Source organism: Sebastes umbrosus, chromosome 2, assembly GCF_015220745.1.
Source record: "Sebastes umbrosus isolate fSebUmb1 chromosome 2, fSebUmb1.pri, whole genome shotgun sequence".
Lineage (NCBI taxonomy): Eukaryota > Metazoa > Chordata > Actinopteri > Perciformes > Sebastidae > Sebastes > Sebastes umbrosus.
This window is the reverse complement of record NC_051270.1, coordinates 40,162,527-40,180,758: the sequence shown is the minus strand read 5'-3', so window position 1 is coordinate 40,180,758 and position 18,232 is coordinate 40,162,527. Positions and strand designations below refer to the sequence as shown.

Below are 18,232 nucleotides of genomic sequence, written 5' to 3'. Positions count from 1 at the left end.
AAATGATTCAAATATTCAATCACAATTAATCGCATGATTGTCCATAGTTAATTGTGATTAATTGCAATGAATCACATTTTTTTATCTGTTCTAAATGAACCTTAAAGGGAGATTGGTCAATTTAATTTAATACTATAATATTTAATACTCTTATCAACATGGGAGTGGACAAATATGCTGCTTTATGCAAACATATGTATACTGTATATTTATTATTGGAAATCAATGAATAACACAAAACGATGCCAGATATTGTCCAGAAACCCTCACAGGTACTGCATTTAGCATAAAACAATATGCTCAGATCATAACATGGCAAACTGCAGCCCAACAGGCAACAACAGCTGTCAGTGTGTCAGTGTGCTGACTTGACTATGACTTGCCCCAAACTGCATGTGATTATCATAAAGTGGGCATGTCTGTAAAGGGGAGACTCGTATCTGGAGGTCAGGAGGAGGAGCTAAAATGAATTTATGTCAACGCGTTATCGCGTCAACTCTGACAGGCATAGTTTTAAAGTTTTAGTCGGACAAGACGAGCAACAAGAAGATGTCCCCTTTGAGAAATAGTGAGAATTGTCATTTCAAACATGATTAATCGAAAAACTAAAAGGCATTTTAGTTGAAAATGAAAATAATTTGTAGTTTTAGCCCTGGAAAAGTGTAATCCTCCCTGTTTGCTAATCATTCATATCACCCATTTAATCTGATAAGGAAAGTTCAAGGATATTTTCAAAGGAATTCATTTATTCAAGACGTTTCTTGTTTCAGTAGCTGAATTTGGGTCAGTTGAAAAGTTATCTGTTGCCACTTTAAGGAATTAAGGAAAGTCTCCTGCTTTTAAATGAATCTAATCTCTGATATATATTTTTTTTTATCGGCAATAAACCCACAGCCAGAGGACTACTCCCATTTACAACATCTGGGGCAATTTTCCCCTCAACACTGAAGATGTTTTTATAGATACTCTTGTGAGATTAATTAACTGAGGCAACATGTTGGACACATATTTAAGTAACCAAAAAGCTATGAGTGTGTGTGAGAGAAAGCTTGACCTTGTTCAAATCCACCTCGATCCCTAAAGAGTGGAGTTCAGACGAGCTTTACTTCCTCACTTTTAGGAGATAAAAAGTTGAAACAATCGGCGTGGGAAAGTGCAGACTTTTACTGATAGGATGTGAAAGCATGTTTGCGTGTGCTGCTTTTATGTCTAATGTGAGTACGGCAGACATGGATGTGTCCACAACACATACATATCGTACTGAATGAACTGTTTCTCAGCGCTATATCCAAATCTTTCCACTATAAATGACCACATACTGAACTGACAACCTGCTGCAGATAATTATAAGAGATTATGTTTGAAAAGCGCTGCAGCAGAATGTCATTTTGATCCATTAGACCTTTAAAAACGACATTTAAATGATGAATTGATAAAAAGAAATGGTGGGAGCAGCGATGGAAAGTAGGTTGTTATTTTGCTAATCAGAGCAGAGTGTTTGCTTCCATCTTGTACAGATGAAAACCTGCAGTCATTATGTGTAAACCTGCTGCTTCTCCACCACGTCACAGTCCTGCTTGATCTTGTGGAAGTGTTCTTGTGTTTTTCGAGACACAAATCATTCATTATTTTAGTGGATTTGATGAAACATAACAGAGGAGCTGTGAAGTGAATATTAAAGAGTGGCTGATGGATTAAAAGAAAAAGCAAACTGCTTTTTAGAACAGCAACAAGCAAAGTGGATTTCTCTACAAAGTGAAAGGAAACACGGAAACATCCTTTGGATGGCATTTTTTCTTTGTCGTTGACATTTGTCAGTTTGAGTTGGACGGCGGTGGGACATAATACAATCTGTGGCATTTGAGGTTAAAAAAAAGCCAACAAATGTTGGTAAACTCGGAAATACCCAATTTCCTATGAAAAATTTAATTTTGTCATAAAACTGAAAGTCTCTAAAACTTCAAACTAGGGATGCACGATATATATCGGGCCCGAAAAATGACTGGCAGATAATAGGAAAGTTATATTATTATGAAGGCTGTCAAAGTTAATGTGATAATAACGTGTTAACGCAAATTCATTTTTAACGCCACTAATTTCTTTAATGGATTAATACAAGTTGGGATTTTTTGGTTGTTGCTCAAAGGAGGTTAAATAAAGCTCCAAACTTAGACTAAAGTTTGTAGAGGAAAAACTGTCCTGTCCATTTTCAAAGAGGTCCCTTGACCTCTGACCTCCAGATCAGTGAATGAAAATGAGTTCTCTGGGTACCCACGAGTCTCCCCTTTACAGACATGCCCACTTTATGATAATCACATGCAGTTAGGGGCAAGTCATAGTCAAGTCAGCACACTGACAGCTGTTGTTGCCTGTTGGGCTGCAGTTTGCCATGTTATGATTGGAGCATATTGTTTTATGCTAAATGCAGTACCTGTGAGGGTTTCTAGACAATATCTGTCATTGTTTTGTGTTGTTAATTGATTTCCCATTATAGATATATACACATCTTTGCATAAAGCAGCATATTTGTTCACTCCCATGTTGATAAGAGTATTAAATATTTGACAAATCTCGCTTTAAGGTACATTCTGAACAGATGAAAAATGCGATTAATTTGCGATAAATCGCGATATACTATGGACAATCATGCAATTAATCACAAGTAAATATTTTAATCGATTGACAGTCCTACTAAAACACCATTAACCTTCCCTGTCTTGTACCTCTATACTCTTCTATTTTAGCAGCTACTCTTTGCCTCTCATCAGGTGCTTCAGCAGAAAAACATCAATCTTAACCATCACACATCTCCCCCTTTAAGATACAGTTTGAACAGATAGAAAAAAAACTGTTTTTAATTATTTTTTTAATTAATTATTCCGATAATTAAATTATAGCCCATAGATTATTGGCTGACAATCCAAATTGCTTCATTAACTCAACAAGTGCAGCATGTACACAAGGGCTCTAGACTGCGACCAAAATGATCGCATATGCGACCTTTTTGGGAGTGTGCGAGTAAAATTTTTACCTAGTGGCATTTTGCAAGTGCATGATCATTACTATTTTGGTAACAAGGTAAGAGCGTTGGATATTGCAGATGAAAGCAGTGGTTTTTGTTCCTCACTGGCGCAGCCTCTCTCTCCTCTCCTGCACCTCCTCTGTTCTGTGGAAACCTTCTATGATGAAAATGACTGCAGGTTTTGTGTAGCGCACCGTTATTATTAAACCTCCGTGACAACATAAACCCACACACGTATACACACTGTATGCGATCCGTCCCGCACGTACACACCCCCCGCACGCGCGCGCGCGCGCACACACACACACACACACACCGCCGGCCTCTGATCTCCGGAGCTGCAGCGTCAACGGAGAATAACTCTCAAGTCAGTGAGTTAAACTCTTTAGTAGTTACCAGTAACGTTACAGTTAGCTAACGTTAGACTGTTGGATGTTAACGGTAACATTACAGTTAACGCTCACTAACGAGCCGGCAGCCGACGTTTGCAATCACAGTGAGTGAGATGACGATAACGTTACATTAACGAGGAGTCAAAACTCCGCCACAGCTCAAATCATGTTACTGATGTTAACCACTTATTTACTTACTGACTCCTCTCTTTGTCTCCTTTGGGTAACAAGGCTGCAATGAATGAATTTAGTCCGTACCAACATGATCGCCTCATGACAGCAGCATCTCCAGCAGCTCCTCTAACTTTAGAGAGCAGCTAGCAGGGCCGGTCATAACTTTTTGGGGGCCCAATGCAAAATCTTGTTTTTCGACCAAATGCTATTTTTTTTTCACAGCAATATAAAATAGATAATAGAAAGGGAATTATTATTGTACATATTATATTTAAATAATCACAATTAATAATTATGTTTTTATGCAATAATCACTACAGATGGCAATAACAAACCACAGTTAATGGAAAAAAGTTAATTTCAGACCCTGCTCACGCGCATCACACACTGCAGGGCGCCAAAGTTTCGCTGTTCACCAAAATGAAGCGGTCTATCGCTGATTATTTAAAAAAAAAAATGAGGAGAGAACGGAGGAAGCTGGTGGTGAGGGAGAGTCTAACAGAGATGCCGACTCAGACACCACCGATGATGAATGTGCAACAGGCACGGAGAGACTGGCTGACAGACAGGTGAAGAAACAGAAGTATCACTTTCAGCCACAATGGCTAACACAGTACCCGTGGTTACGGTACGAGGGGAACACTGTGCTATGTTTTTATTGTAGGCAATGTGGTCCGTCCGTTGCAGGCAACTCTAAACTTGTTAGTTAAAATATTTTGCAAATATCAAGCTTGGAGGCATTGTCAATGTTTCACTGGGATATGTAAATTAAGACAACTATTTATTAGCATGCAAGGTCATTGATTAATACCATGCTGTAACCCAAAAAAAAGGGTGGGACCAAATCATGTGCTTGTGCGACCAACTGAGAAAGTTGGTAGCACCAGTGCTACCAGTGGAAAAGTTAGTCTAGAGCCCTGTACACCCTCAGTAGGTGGTATGCACCATGAAAATTGGTTTGCAATCCACCAATAAACACGGAGGAGTAGAAGAAGAAGAAGAAGAAGAATAAGTAGAAGAAAAAAAAAAGAAAAAGCTCCATATCGTGCATCCCTACTTCAGCCCACTGAAAGCAGATGTGGGATTAGATGAACTGAATATAATATTTAATTGTGTTTTTAAAGCAGCAGCAGCAGAGCAGACCACTGCAGCGTTTATCAGGTGGTAGTTACACGCTACATTTCCTGAGTGATGCTGTCGCGTCCTGGCCTGCAGCAGCAGGCCGCCGAGGGACTCGGAGGAGCTCGGCCACCCAGGCGGCGAGCTGGTGAGCTGTTGATGAAGTGAGGGGTCACTGCGGGGCTAAGTGAGACCTCACACCGGACAAGCAGGCCAGACCTCGGGCCACGATGGCATATGGGTGTGAAGGAGGTGAGGAAGCTGAGGAGGGGTGTGGGTGGCCAAGCTGTCCACTCCGCCTCTCACGAGACCCCCAGCTGTCACAACAGACACTTACCAGCCCTCACACTAAACACCCACCAGGGAGGGGGGGCAGCATCCTTCCTCTGTCAAACAGAGGGATGGAAAGGAGGAAGGATGGAGGGGAAAAGAGAGGGTAACCTCTTCTTCCTGCTGCTGTGATGTCGGAGGAATGCTGGGATCTGCCCCCGCCACTGTCCCTCTGAAGCCAGCCTGAAAAGCTGCTAATTATAGACACTGAAAGGATGAAGGTGTGACCTAAATAGTTATTTAAGTCTGGAGCAGACTTGTGAGGACTACTGAACATACACACACAGAGAGAGAGAGACAGAGAGAGAGAGAGAGAGAGAGACAGAGAGAGAGAGAAGAGGAGAGAGAGAGAGAGAAGAGAGGAGAGAGAGAGAGAGAGAGAGAAGAGGAGAGAGAGAGAGAGAGAGAGAGAGAGAGAGAGAGACCCAGCAGGACAGAGGAAGACATTTCAGCCTCGACCGTCACACAACAAAACATACAGGTCAGATGGTTCAAATACTGTGAGACGGCAGGACTCTTTCTATTGGACGATTGCATTGAGCAAAGAGAGGGCACCACCGAGATGACAATAAAGGATTATTAGAAACACACTACTGAACTGGCAAACTATCAGCATCAGTCTATGAATATTTCTACTGCAGGGAAATAATGCTGAAATCATCATCAACCATTGTTTACTGAGCATTGAGCTCTTCTACAGCAATACTCTGAATCCACATTCATACGGGCTAGGAGGATATACAACATAGAAGATGGACAGATACAGTATACAACAGCAATACAATCTAGAAAATGTAGAAATTAGGGGTGTCACGGAAATTTTCCCACCGATTCCTAAACTGGTGACAACACCGCTGTTACCGATTACACCGGACATTTTACAAGAAAAGAGACTTTGATCTGTAACGTTGGATGGCTGCGTGTCTGGCCTCTCCGGTGCGGGGTCGCAGGTTTCCACCAGCACACCGGCTGTGACGGCTCCGTCCTTCTCCAATTGTCTCATTAACATTATGGTTTCCTTTAAGGATGTTCATAATCAACCGTTTAACCGTTGACCGACATTACGCATTTTAACCGATTAACACTATCGGTTAAAAGAAACATTAATAATTAATTAAAAAGCTGAGCGGCTCAGAGGAACGGCTCGTCACTTTAAGGAGAAAAGCTGGTCCACCTTAACAGCCCACCTTAAGAGGCGGAGCTGGAGTTGCAGGATACAGGAAGTCGGCTCTGGTCTCTGGCTCGCTTGAGCGGAGTGGAGGAGTTGTAGTTTAGTAGCATTTACTCAACGACAAATAAACTGTACACACACTGCTACACCTACGATCACAGCTAGAATGCCACCAACAACCTCACACTCACCACCAACACACACACGGACACTAGTTAAAGTTAAGTCGCGCTGACAGACTGAATGTGTGTGGCGGCGGCGGCGAGCAAGAAGCCTCCAGCAATGCTAGAGCTGCTAACGTAGCACAAACACACACTGTTTGTTGGCCGCTCGCTAAAGTTATGCCAGGCAGACACACAGCTGACAACCTGCTAAACTAAACTAAATGTGTGGTGGAGACTTTTACCGGGAAAGTGGCTGCATGTCCGCGACACTACACGCAGCATCGTAGCTGCTAAGTTAACGCTCCCGGACGGTGAACTGGAGACTCCGTTGTCGTTGTGCTCCTGTTGCTGGCGCGACGCACAAATGTTGTCGGTTAATAATCGGTTAACGAGGGTCAGTTATTGGTTAAGAAAATCTTTCAAAATGAGCATCCCTAGTTCCCTTACAGTATTGGGTTTAAATCTGAAAACATTGGCAAATAGTTGGGGTGTAAATCACAAGTTTCATCATGATACAATACTATATTGATTCTTTGGACAACAATACGATATTTGCTGATATCACAAAGTCTGCCACGATATTATTACGATTTGATTTAATTCAGGGGCCTGCAATCAATATGACATGATATCATATGTCCATTTAACACAATCACTTACATTTATATCAACTCACAAAATGCAATTAAAATATGATTTGACAATTTTATGACTGGGCTCTGTAGGAATAAGGTGCACTTGGATGGAAATGACACAGATGTGCCATGGGAACTTCAAAATAAAGGTGTACTTTAAAGGTGATGATACTGCATGTATCGATGTTTTCATTTTGCATCGATGATATTGGATCGTTGATCACTGAATCGACATATCGATCCATATTGATGTATCGTTACACCCCTACCAAATAGGCGCTTTTGCTGTCTGCTTTGACACCGAATCCTCCGCCATCGTCGCGTCTGTCAACTCTCAAATATACTGGATATTGGTGTTGCTTTCATAACAAACAAATAATACCATTTCTGAGAAACACTTTCTCCCAAATAGTTCTTTTAAAAAAACAGCTACAAAACTATTGTTACGTGCATCAAGCTACAGAACCTACCGGTTAACCCAGGAATCTATTTTGAAATGACACTAATTCAAGAACACGTTATCATTTCTAACATTATAGTGGATGAAATTTCAGCTGCATGAGTCAAAGTTTTACTTCCATGAATGCAGCAGTGGTCTCAGGAGACTTTTCCTCCATCAGGACTACAAGTACTTTATCTGCACAAACACTTCTCAGTCCCCCTGTTGAATACATGCTGCTTACACCGTTCCTCCACCATACACATCCTCTCTTTCTCTGCGTTCTTTCCACACCTGAGAGCCTATTGACAGGAGAATCCCGGTACCACGCGTATCACTTAACCCCGTGTCAAAACACAGGTGTAACGTAAGCCCGGGGAGCAGGTGAAGGTCCTGAGCTCATAAAGAAATGTGCGAGCTGGGAATAGCACCCTGCGTGTAAGAGAGGCACCTCACTGAGAGTACAGAGTTACTGCAGGGAGCGGAGCTGGAAAACAGCCAGACACTGACAGAGGGGAAGGCACACCTTCACCTCAGGGATCCACAACACAACCACACACAATTGCGACTCAGCGATAAAGAAAGACAGAAAGTGATGAGGGTTGTTTTGGATGGAGGACAAAAGGGAGCTTGGTGCTCTTACCATGGCGCTCCGTATATCCGGAATCCCTTTATGGTGACGTCCGAGTCCTGCAGGTACACACAGTTTGAGAGGAGCGTCTGGACATTGTCAAAGTCCTCCGGTTTGAGTTTGGACACTGAGGGGAATCGGTAGTAATCCTGCTTGACCAGCTCGGCCATAAAGTCCTTATCAAAGGTCAGCTCGTGGTTGCCGGCAATCACCACCTTAAACTCGTACGGGAGGCCACCTAGAGGAGACAAAAGAGGGAGAGGGTGGTGAGCTGAATATCTAGTCTGTATCACGTTCTTCTCATACTCAGTGAGGCAACAATGTCCTCCTATCTAAAATGTTCTAAAACCTCTGACCTGAAATAAACCATCTCCTGTTCATGTGGATATGAATGTATAGCACATCAGGAACAGTCGCTCCACCAATATGTGTGATGATGACATTTTTGTGCACAAGCTGACTGAAGTGACGGCCGGCATAGAACTGAACTGAGGACATTGTAGTTACTGTATATATAGATGGACGACACTTCTCCACCTCCTCCCACTGTACAAAACTGAAGCCAAAATATCCCGGATACGGCACCACCACCTTGTGCTGGTGACGTCATTAGTGATCGTGGGGGTGGAGATGCAGTATTGAGGGCCCACCCATACACCCGTCCAATAGCAAGAAGCACGGCCGGAGCTTGTTAGCGTGAGCCACCTAGCTGCTATGTTAGCACCATGGTGGCTATTTGGCTAGAAAGACACAACAACTAATCATAATATCTCCATAACTACCTTTACTATCAAATTGATGCATGCTCTATTACATAGTTTAACAATTTTTGAGCAACAAATTTACAAATATTTGACAATCCCCCCCCCAAAATTGATTTTTTTCAGAGTTTGTCAGCTGCTGAAACAATTTAGAAGCACTAAAACTCTCCATTCAAGTCAAAGTTCTTACATTGAAGCTACATTTTTATAAACCAGATGACATATCAAAGTTGCACAAACCAACGTAGGTGCCGACAAATGAGCGGTTTTTCTGTAGCTGCAAATAAAGAACGTTTTGTACATCAGAGGTGGACAGCACTGATGAGCCAGGTCGCTGTTTGAACAGATCCAAAGGTTTTAATATCTGGTCTCCTTTACTTCAGTTACAGCTCCCTGTTAGGGCTGCATCAGGTTTTGCCTTTTTATTATTATTGCGATATGAAATTATTGGAAATATAAGCATCAACTCAATTCATACGGAGAAAAGTTTCTGTTTATCAAAAAATAAACAAAAAGATTTAGACCAACTCTTAACTCACTTGTAACCCTGAAATATTCAGGCTTTTACTTTGAAGCAGTTGCAGAAATGTGGCACATGTGTACACAAATATTTGACTTAGCCCGGAATACTAATTTGTTGCTTGATAAAAGTATTTCTGAATCCATCATATTTTACTGCATGTTGTCAGCAAATCAGTAAAGGATATTATTGAGAATTGAATCAGCAGAATATTTGTTTCTAAGGTTGTTAAATTAAATTAACAACAAATTCTTACGATTTCATGACACTGCTAATAATTCTTAACAGCCAACAGATTCTTCACACGCGGTCATGATCGTGCAGCGCCGCTCTCCTTTCATGGCAGATCAGCGTTTTATAAAGTCACAAAGGGGCTGTACGTTTCCACCTGGTCGGTCTGCTTTTACACAAACAGCAGGTTGTTGTAATATTTTGTACACGGAGCGTATACGCTCTCCTCAGCAGCTCCCTGTATACCTAACCCAGAGCACAGATCAGGACTGGAAAGAAAACTCAGATAAGTGGAGGGGAAAAATACCCTCAATTCAGACAGTCAGAGAGGTTACAACCAGCTGACTGCTCTGCTTGACCCCAGCACACCACCGTCCATCTCTGCAGACGCCGGGCGGCTGGAGAAAGCATGAACCTGAACTAAATAGAGAAGAACATCTATTACAATTCTCATCCCCTCATCTTTCAACTTCTGCTGTGCCCTTTTCGTCTCCTCTGTCGGGGTGATTTGTCCCCGGGTCCCCTTCGCCATCAAGAAACTGACTTACTACTTTATTCCAGCAGATTGAGCACTCAGCAAAAGGCTCTGGCCTTCATCACCCCTCCGTCCTTTCTCTAGTTCTCCTTTTCCCCTCCTTCATTCGGGGTTTTTAGGCTTCCTGTTGATTTAGTTCCTTTCTGTCTCTTTTCACCTGCTCTGTAGGTTCTCTATAGACTAATCTGCAGGCTAATAGAGTTAACCAGCAGCACCCCCAACCCAGGCTATATCATTTATAATAGCACTGCTGCAACTAACAATGATCTTCATTAATGATGCTTATCTTGATCAAACTATTAATTGTTTGGTCTATAAAATGTCAGAGTGAAACTACAATTACTGTCTCACGGTCATATGCCTCCGCCAACCAGCCAAGTTACAGTTACATCTAGGGATGTCACGAGAACCGACACTTCGGTACCAACTCGGTACCAAAATTCTAAAAATGTGACGGTACTTGTTTTCTTTGGTACCGACGGTATATACCGAACGATGCCTGTAATGGTCATTTGGATCCGGAGCGGAGGTACTGGAGATGCGATTCTTCCGGATCTAATGGGGGCAGTAAACGCCTACAAGTGTTCTCATCTGCCGTGAAATGAAAGAAGAAGAAGAACGCCGTAACGGCACGGAAAAAAACAACAACACGAGACGTGAAAGATGTCAGCAGCTGCAGCGCTACCTCCGCCTCAACTCGCTGAGAAAACAAATAGAAGAGTCGGGTATGGAAGTACTTTGCGTTCGAGGCGGATTTACAAGGAGTAATAATAGATCCGTTAAAACCAGTATGCGGTGCAGTAACGGTGCCGTCGTACTTTTCTTCCAATTTAGCGGAGCACCTCAGAGACAGACATCCAGACGATATGGTTTGTTTTAAATACTTGAAGGCTTCATGCCACTATTCTGTTTTACAATGTTAATAGACGTTTCTTTTTATTTATTACTTAAAGGCTACATGCCTCTGTTTTTTGTAATGTTCAAATGTTTTAATAAAGGAGTGCGTGTTGAATAACATGGGATTTATTGTTTTTTTTACCGTGGTATCGAATTGGTATCGAGAATCGTGTAAATTCACTGGTATTGGTATTGACTACTAGATCTCTGGTACCGTGACATCCCTAGTTACATCCATGTCTGTCCAAAATGTCATCACTTCATCATTTTATCCTGTTAGACATTAGGGGGTGAAAAAGAATATTGAAAATATCAAATGTCGCAATAGTATGTTTTGTGATACTGTATAGATTCTCAAATACGGTATTTATTTTTAATTAATAGTTAACATGCAAAGATGAACACAGTCAATCAATACTTTATTTCATTTGCAAAGAGATGCGTCCTCTCAGTGTATGAGATAGGATGCTGGATGTTAGAGGGACTGTGATAACTGACAGTTCAGATCCCACTGTTCTGATTGCATAAAAAAAGTAAACTTTTTTTGTCAGATTTTATGCATATGGTGGTGTGTTCTTTATACTTTCCCTAAATTTCGCCTCGCGTACAGTATCACAATATATTGAATCATAACCCCTGTATCAAGATACGTATCATGTTGCCGATAAACAGCCGTTCTGTGAAATTGTCATAATTAACATATGAATTCTTGAGTTATGGCCAAAAACATGTTTTGTGAGGTCACAGTGACCTTTGACCACCAACATCTAATCAGTTTGTCCACGAGTCCAGGTGGACGTTTGTGCCAAATTTGAAGAAATTCGCTCTAGGAATCCTGAGATATCATGTTCACGAGAATGGGACGTTCGGACATATGGACGTTCGGACAAAACAAAAACGTAACGCCTCAGGCCACGGCTGTCACAGAGGCATAAAAACACAGTTTCCTATGACCTAAAGTGTTTTGTCCAACCAACCAAAATATTTTTTGTTCACTATCAAATAATAACAAGAAAAGCAGAACATCATCACAAGTGAGAAGCTGGAATTGGGAATTATTGCCTTCATTTATTAATCTGTTGTGGCAGGAGGGTTTGGACAGAATTTGAAGTTCAACTTCTGTTTTCAACCAGCAGCAGCACTTACTGTATGAAGCGTGGCATTGACATGAGTGATGACTCCATGCTATGCTAATGAATTCATCCTGATTAAAAAAGTACATATTGTCATATTGTTTGGCTGACGTAAGGTCATGTGGTGCTGTCAAGAGGTGTCAAGTCGTGTTTTTGATTTATGAACTGAACGCAAATTTGAAAGCTCTGATGTTGGCTTGATCATATTCAGAAATCATCACTTCCAACAGATAAAGGCAACCTGTATGAATGTGGATGTTCCTCAGTCTCTAAACACAAGTAGGAAATTGGTTCTCGACCTTGGGCAAAAAAAAAATCAACTTGAAACGCACCACTGTCTGACCTCCTTAGGATAAATGTGTAGCACTGAGAAGCCAACATTACTTTGGTAGCTGTTTTATGAATTGTATTCAGGTGAAATATATCAATTTAAAAGATCCAGCCCAGTTGCATTGTACGTTTCTGCAAACCGTTAAATGTGGAGGTTTCCGCATTCTGGCAGAGCAAGTGAAGTAGTATATGGAGCGGCTGTTATTATTAATAATGAGTATAACAAGCGAGAAAGTCCACTAAGGGTGGATGGTCAAACAAACAGGACTATCACCCAGGAGCTCGCTGTTCGTGTACCGTGTGAAACTAAAAGTCAACGTTGACTTTACAGTTGTTATGTAAAGTCGTCATGCTTGTTATGTAAGAAAGTCCACGAAGGGAAGTTGTCATTTATTTATTTATTATAACACAAACCATGATGTTTTTTCTTACCTGAACCAAGTAGTTTTGTTGCCTAAACTAGGGATGTTCAAAATTAACCGTTTAACCGTTATGCGACATTAAGCATTTTAACTGATTAACACTATCGGTTGAAGGGTTAAAAGAAATATTTATAATTAATTAAAAAGCTGAGCGGCTCAGAGGAGCGGCTCGTCACTTTAAGGGAAAAAGCTGGTCCACCTTAACAGCCCACCTTAAGAGGCGGAGCCTGCGTTGCAGGATACAGGAAGTCGGCTCCGGTCTCCGGCTCGCCTGAGTGGAGCGGAGGAGTTGTAGTTTAGTAGCATTTATTCACCGACAAATAAACTGTACACACACTGCTACACCTACGATCACAGCTAGAACGCCACCAACAACCTCACACTCACCGCCAACACACACACATGGACACTCATTAAAGTTACGTTGCTCTGACAGACTGTATGTGTGTGGCGTCGGCGAGCAAGAAGCCTCCGACAATGCTAGAGCTGCTAACGTAGCACAAATACACACACAGTTTATCGGACAATCGCTATCGTTAATCCAGGCAGACAGAGTATCGTTATGCCGGGCAGACACACAGCTGACAACCTGCTAAACTAAACTAAATGTGCGGTGGAGACTTTTACTGTGAAAGTGGCTGCATGTCCGCGACACTACACGCAGCATCGTAGCTGCTAAGTTAACGCTCCCGGACGCTGAACTGGAGACTCAGTTGTCTGTTGTGCTCATACACTGCAGCTGGCGCGACGCACAAATCTTGTCGGTTAACGGTTAATAATTGGTTAACGAGGGTCGGTTATCGGTTAAGAAAAGTTTTCAAAATGAGCATCCCTAGCCTAAACCTAACAAAGCATTTCACAACATTTACCACGCGGCATTGTGCGTTTCTGCAAGCCGGATACGAGGCTGATATGAAACATATTTATGACACATATTTGTGGTATCCGTAGTTTGCAGAAACGCACAATGCCAACAATTTTTCTGGTGAATGGAGTTGAAAAAAATGTCTCTCTTTACGGCCAGTGACTTCATGTAACAGTTTTATGAATTCTGCTAGTTAGTAATTTGTTTATTGTCTGAGCAGCTGATGAGCACAGCTCAGTCAGCTGGTTTTAGTGATTTGCAGATGGAACATCTGGGGTTGATTAAACAGAGCTGAATTTCGTTGAAAAGTTCAAATGTATAGGTCTAGATTGCATATATCCTTTACAACTGCATTTCAGTAGCTATATTTAAACGTTAAGCAGATTTTACCGGATATACTACACAAATCTATTGACAAAAACTGTACAAAAGTCAAATCCTTCACATACATTACAGGATTATTGCACAGATTTACAGGCAAGAGGGCTACATCCACCTACAACAGGCAGTCCGGCTGACAGGAAAGTATTCGTTAGATAGCCCTTTTACCCATGTGTTCCTCTGACTCGGTGCTGCTCTGGCCAGTAATAGCAGAAGGTTATGATGCATGCCAAGAGGGCAAATTGAATAAAGAAACCAATAAAACTTATTTGTTGAATAAAAATGCTTTTGACTCGTGACAGTAAGTGAAAGAAAAGATGTAAAGGTACTGCTCCATGCGGTCAAGTTCACAATTGGAAATAAAGATAATAGAAACTGAATAGAATATAAATTCAATCAGGATACACTGGCTCAGAGCAGATAGATACAAAATTCCACCGCATCTGTCTAAAGTGTGAGTGTGTGAGAGAGAGAGAGAGAGAGAGAGAGAGAGAGAGAGAGTGAGAGAGAGAGAGAGAGAGAGAGAGTGTTCTCTAATCCTGAAAATAAAAGAATCATGGTTCCCCGGTCTACGGGTTTCATTCCCGCTACTCTAAATTAGCTGTTGTCGCGTCTGAGGATCATAAATTCCAGTCTAACCTTATATGAGAGCGCCGTCTTGCAGTCCCCCAGCACTATAACTGGATCACACACACACTCATCCTCTCCTCCACCTCCATGCAGGGAAAAGGTGGGGGAAAACATAATTACCATCAAACAACTCCATCTCCATTACTCTACTGGGAGTTTCTACTGCTTTTTATTGCCACCGTGATACATCTCACAGAGGGCTGGTGGAGTGATCCACCTAGATTTATTATTTATTCTTCGCCCACAAATGGGCGTGAAAGACAAAATCAAAATAAAACTCTGCAGAACTACGTGTGCAGAGGGTTGTTTTCAAGAAGGAAGACTTCCATTTGTATAAAGATGTAAGAAGGTAAAAACATTTCAATTAGATTGTTTTTCACACTGTAATACTAAAAATACACTCTTTAAAAAAAAAACACAGATTCTATATGACATCCCTTAAATTAAAGAGGTGAATACCTAAGAAAATTAAATTGTCTCGTCTCCTCAAATGAATGCTTAAAGAAATATGATGGAACCAAATCAACACGTATTCCAAGTGCATATTAAATAAGTAGAGATTAAGCATTTTAACCGATTAACGCTATCGGTTAAAACGGTTAAAATGGTTAAAAGAAATGTTAATAATTAACTCAAAAGCTGAGCGGCTCAGAGGAGCAGCTCGTCACATTAAGGAGAACAGCTGGTCCACCTTAACAGCCCACCTTAAGAGGCGGAGCCGGAGTTGCAGGATACAGGAAGTCAGCTCCGGTCTCTCTGGCTCGCTTGAGTGGAGCGGAGGATCGTAGCATTTATTCACCGACAAAGAAACTGTACACACACTGCTACACCTACGATCACAGCTAGAACGCCACCAACAACCTCACACTCACCACCAACACACACACACGGTCTGTTGGAAACTCACTAAAGTTAAACAGACTACATGTGGTGGCGGCGGCAAGCACGAAGCCTCCGGCAACGCTAGAGCTGCTAACGTAGCACAAATACACTGTTGGACACTCGCTAAAGTTATGCCGGCCAGACAAAATATTGTTACGCTGCGCAGACACACAGCTGACAACCTGCTAAACTAAACTAAATGTGCGGTGGAGACTTTTACTGGGAAAGTGGCTGCATGTCCGTGACACTACACGCAGCATCGTAGCTGCTAAGTTAACGCTCTCAGATGGTGAACTGGAGACTCCCGTCAACCAATATCTGTTGTGCTCCTGCAGCTGGTACACCACTGCATGCGAGGCACAAATATTGTCGGTTAACGATTAATAATCGGTTAACGAGGGTCGGTTAAGAAAATGTTTAAAAATGAGCATCCCTAGTCGTCGCTGTGGAAGTTCCTCAGCGTGAGTGACAAAAACAACCGTGTAAATTGTTACCACTATAATAAAGACATGAATGTATATAATTGGGATTTGTTTGTAGTTTGTGATTAGCTGGATTGTGATATTTGCACAATGTTTATTTCAAATGATTTACTCTTTAATCAAACTAATGAAGACTGAATGAAGAAGAATACGCTCTCAAACCACACACGCACAGGAAGAGAACAAAACCTTCATTCGTTAGTTCTCACTGTTTAACACATATAATCAACTCCTGTATTAACACACATTACACATCTGAGGACAGACAGACACACACACACACATACACAGAGCAGCTACAGAGGCCTCTGGGAGCAGCTCAAAGCAGCAGATCAGAGCCGGTGCTCTACCATTAGACAGGCTGGGTCAGGGGAAGCTCGTTCCTCTGCATCGATCTCCAATGATCTACTTCAGCTGGCCAAGCTGCAGTCGATGGCCGAACAAACAGCTGCTTCCTTCAGAGCATTCTGAGAGGAGCAGACGAAGGAGGCCGAGAGGGAGGAGAGGCAGTGGAGCAGCACTAACACACCTCACAGTTTACAGAAGTTCTACATCTATAACAACAACAACCCCATCCAGCCCAAATACTCTGACTGCAATAGAGCGCTGCAGGGATGGCGTATTTTTGTAGGCCAACCAGGAAGTTAGCATCGCACTGGTTCCCTCCACAAAAAGCCAATGGGATTGTTCCATTGGGTTTTGGATTATTGCAGAAAATAAACTCTGTAGCAAACAAATGTTTATGATACTTACATGTTTTGTTCAGCAAGATAATCTCCACACATGAACACCACTTTTAGGATTTTTGAAACATGAATGCAATCTCCAGAAGTACAAAGCTAACGTTAGGCTACAAACGAAATACACCACGGTCACATGAGTGCTAGTATACACAACGAGATTGTAAAGGAGGACGGGGCGGCGGGATGACGTTTAGTGGTCTCATTTAGCCACTTGTTAGCAACCGCCTTTTTTAAGACAAAAGCTTCAATATTCACCAGTGGGATGTTTACTGCCCTATTTTATATTGTAGAGCAAAACGTTAAAATCCCTTCAGCCTGTGTTAACCACAGACCTGCAAACCTTATAAATATACATCGCTGCATGCTTAACGGGTGAACAGGCTCCATATTTTGCTTTCTTGAAATGCTAAACAAAAACTACAGTTGTTTCTTAAAAAAATAAAATCCCTGATTCTTATAAATCTGGAACTGGTTCTTGTCACTTAACCTGATCCAGAGTCACAGTGGGATATATAACCACCAATTCTCTATATCCTCACAATATTTAATGCCCAAACAACTCAAATGCTGTACTTTTACATGGAAATCCACTGACTGTTATCAACAGGAAACTATTTTTCAAAGTATACTTCAAGTCAGACCAGAGGGCGACAAAACTTTGAGTAGAATCAAGCTACGACTGCAAAAAGCCTTTTTGCTTTTCCTGTAACGCCACGTTTTCGTCTCACACCCTGCATGTTTAAGTTTTGAGCGTGTCAGAGCAGTCAGTCAGTCTGTGCATTGCAACCCTGGACTTTCATCTAGAAATCAGTCAATCAATCTATTGAACTAATGTGCCTAAAAACTGCTATTTCTCTTCTCGACATTCATCACGCTGCCGTCTTTGGACTCCGTTCTCTTCCTCTCTCACACTCTCTCTGCCTCCGTCAACGAGGACAAAAGCCAGCCTTAGAGGGAATATCGAACCTTTCACATGCACTTGCGCACTTTCTTTATTGGAGCCCATTCTGTATGTGAAGCTCACAGCAGCGCAGTAAAAGCCACAACATAAATAGGCCACATTTTCTGAGAGCCGTCTGTCCTTCAAACGGCAGAAACAAAAGATACCGACTGAAACATCATCAAAATGTTTTCACTCACTTAAAAGCTTCTAAACTTCATCTGAAACAAAAACTAACTTTGACAGATTGAAGATGGCACTTTGTATGATAAAATGGCAGACAGAAGATGGAGGAATTACATCTCTTGTTAGGATTTGACCAATACGGGTAATTGAAGACGCGATGGAGCAGTATTTGTGAAGGTAATGATGAAGTCCATTTAACCTCTAGATTCTGATAATG

General features: G+C 41.8%; 1 protein-coding gene across 3 annotated transcripts in view; it reads right to left on the bottom strand.

The window, feature by feature from the left end:
• Window positions 1–18,232, bottom strand: part of mpped2a (metallophosphoesterase domain containing 2a) — a 104,718-nt gene that overhangs the window by 47,966 nt on the left and 38,520 nt on the right. For all 3 annotated transcript variants that reach the window (XM_037747625.1, XM_037747633.1, XM_037747617.1), the window contains one exon: window positions 8,090–8,315. In XM_037747625.1, the coding sequence (XP_037603553.1) occupies window positions 8,090–8,315 (226 nt within the window). The remainder of the gene's footprint in view (window positions 1–8,089; window positions 8,316–18,232) is intronic.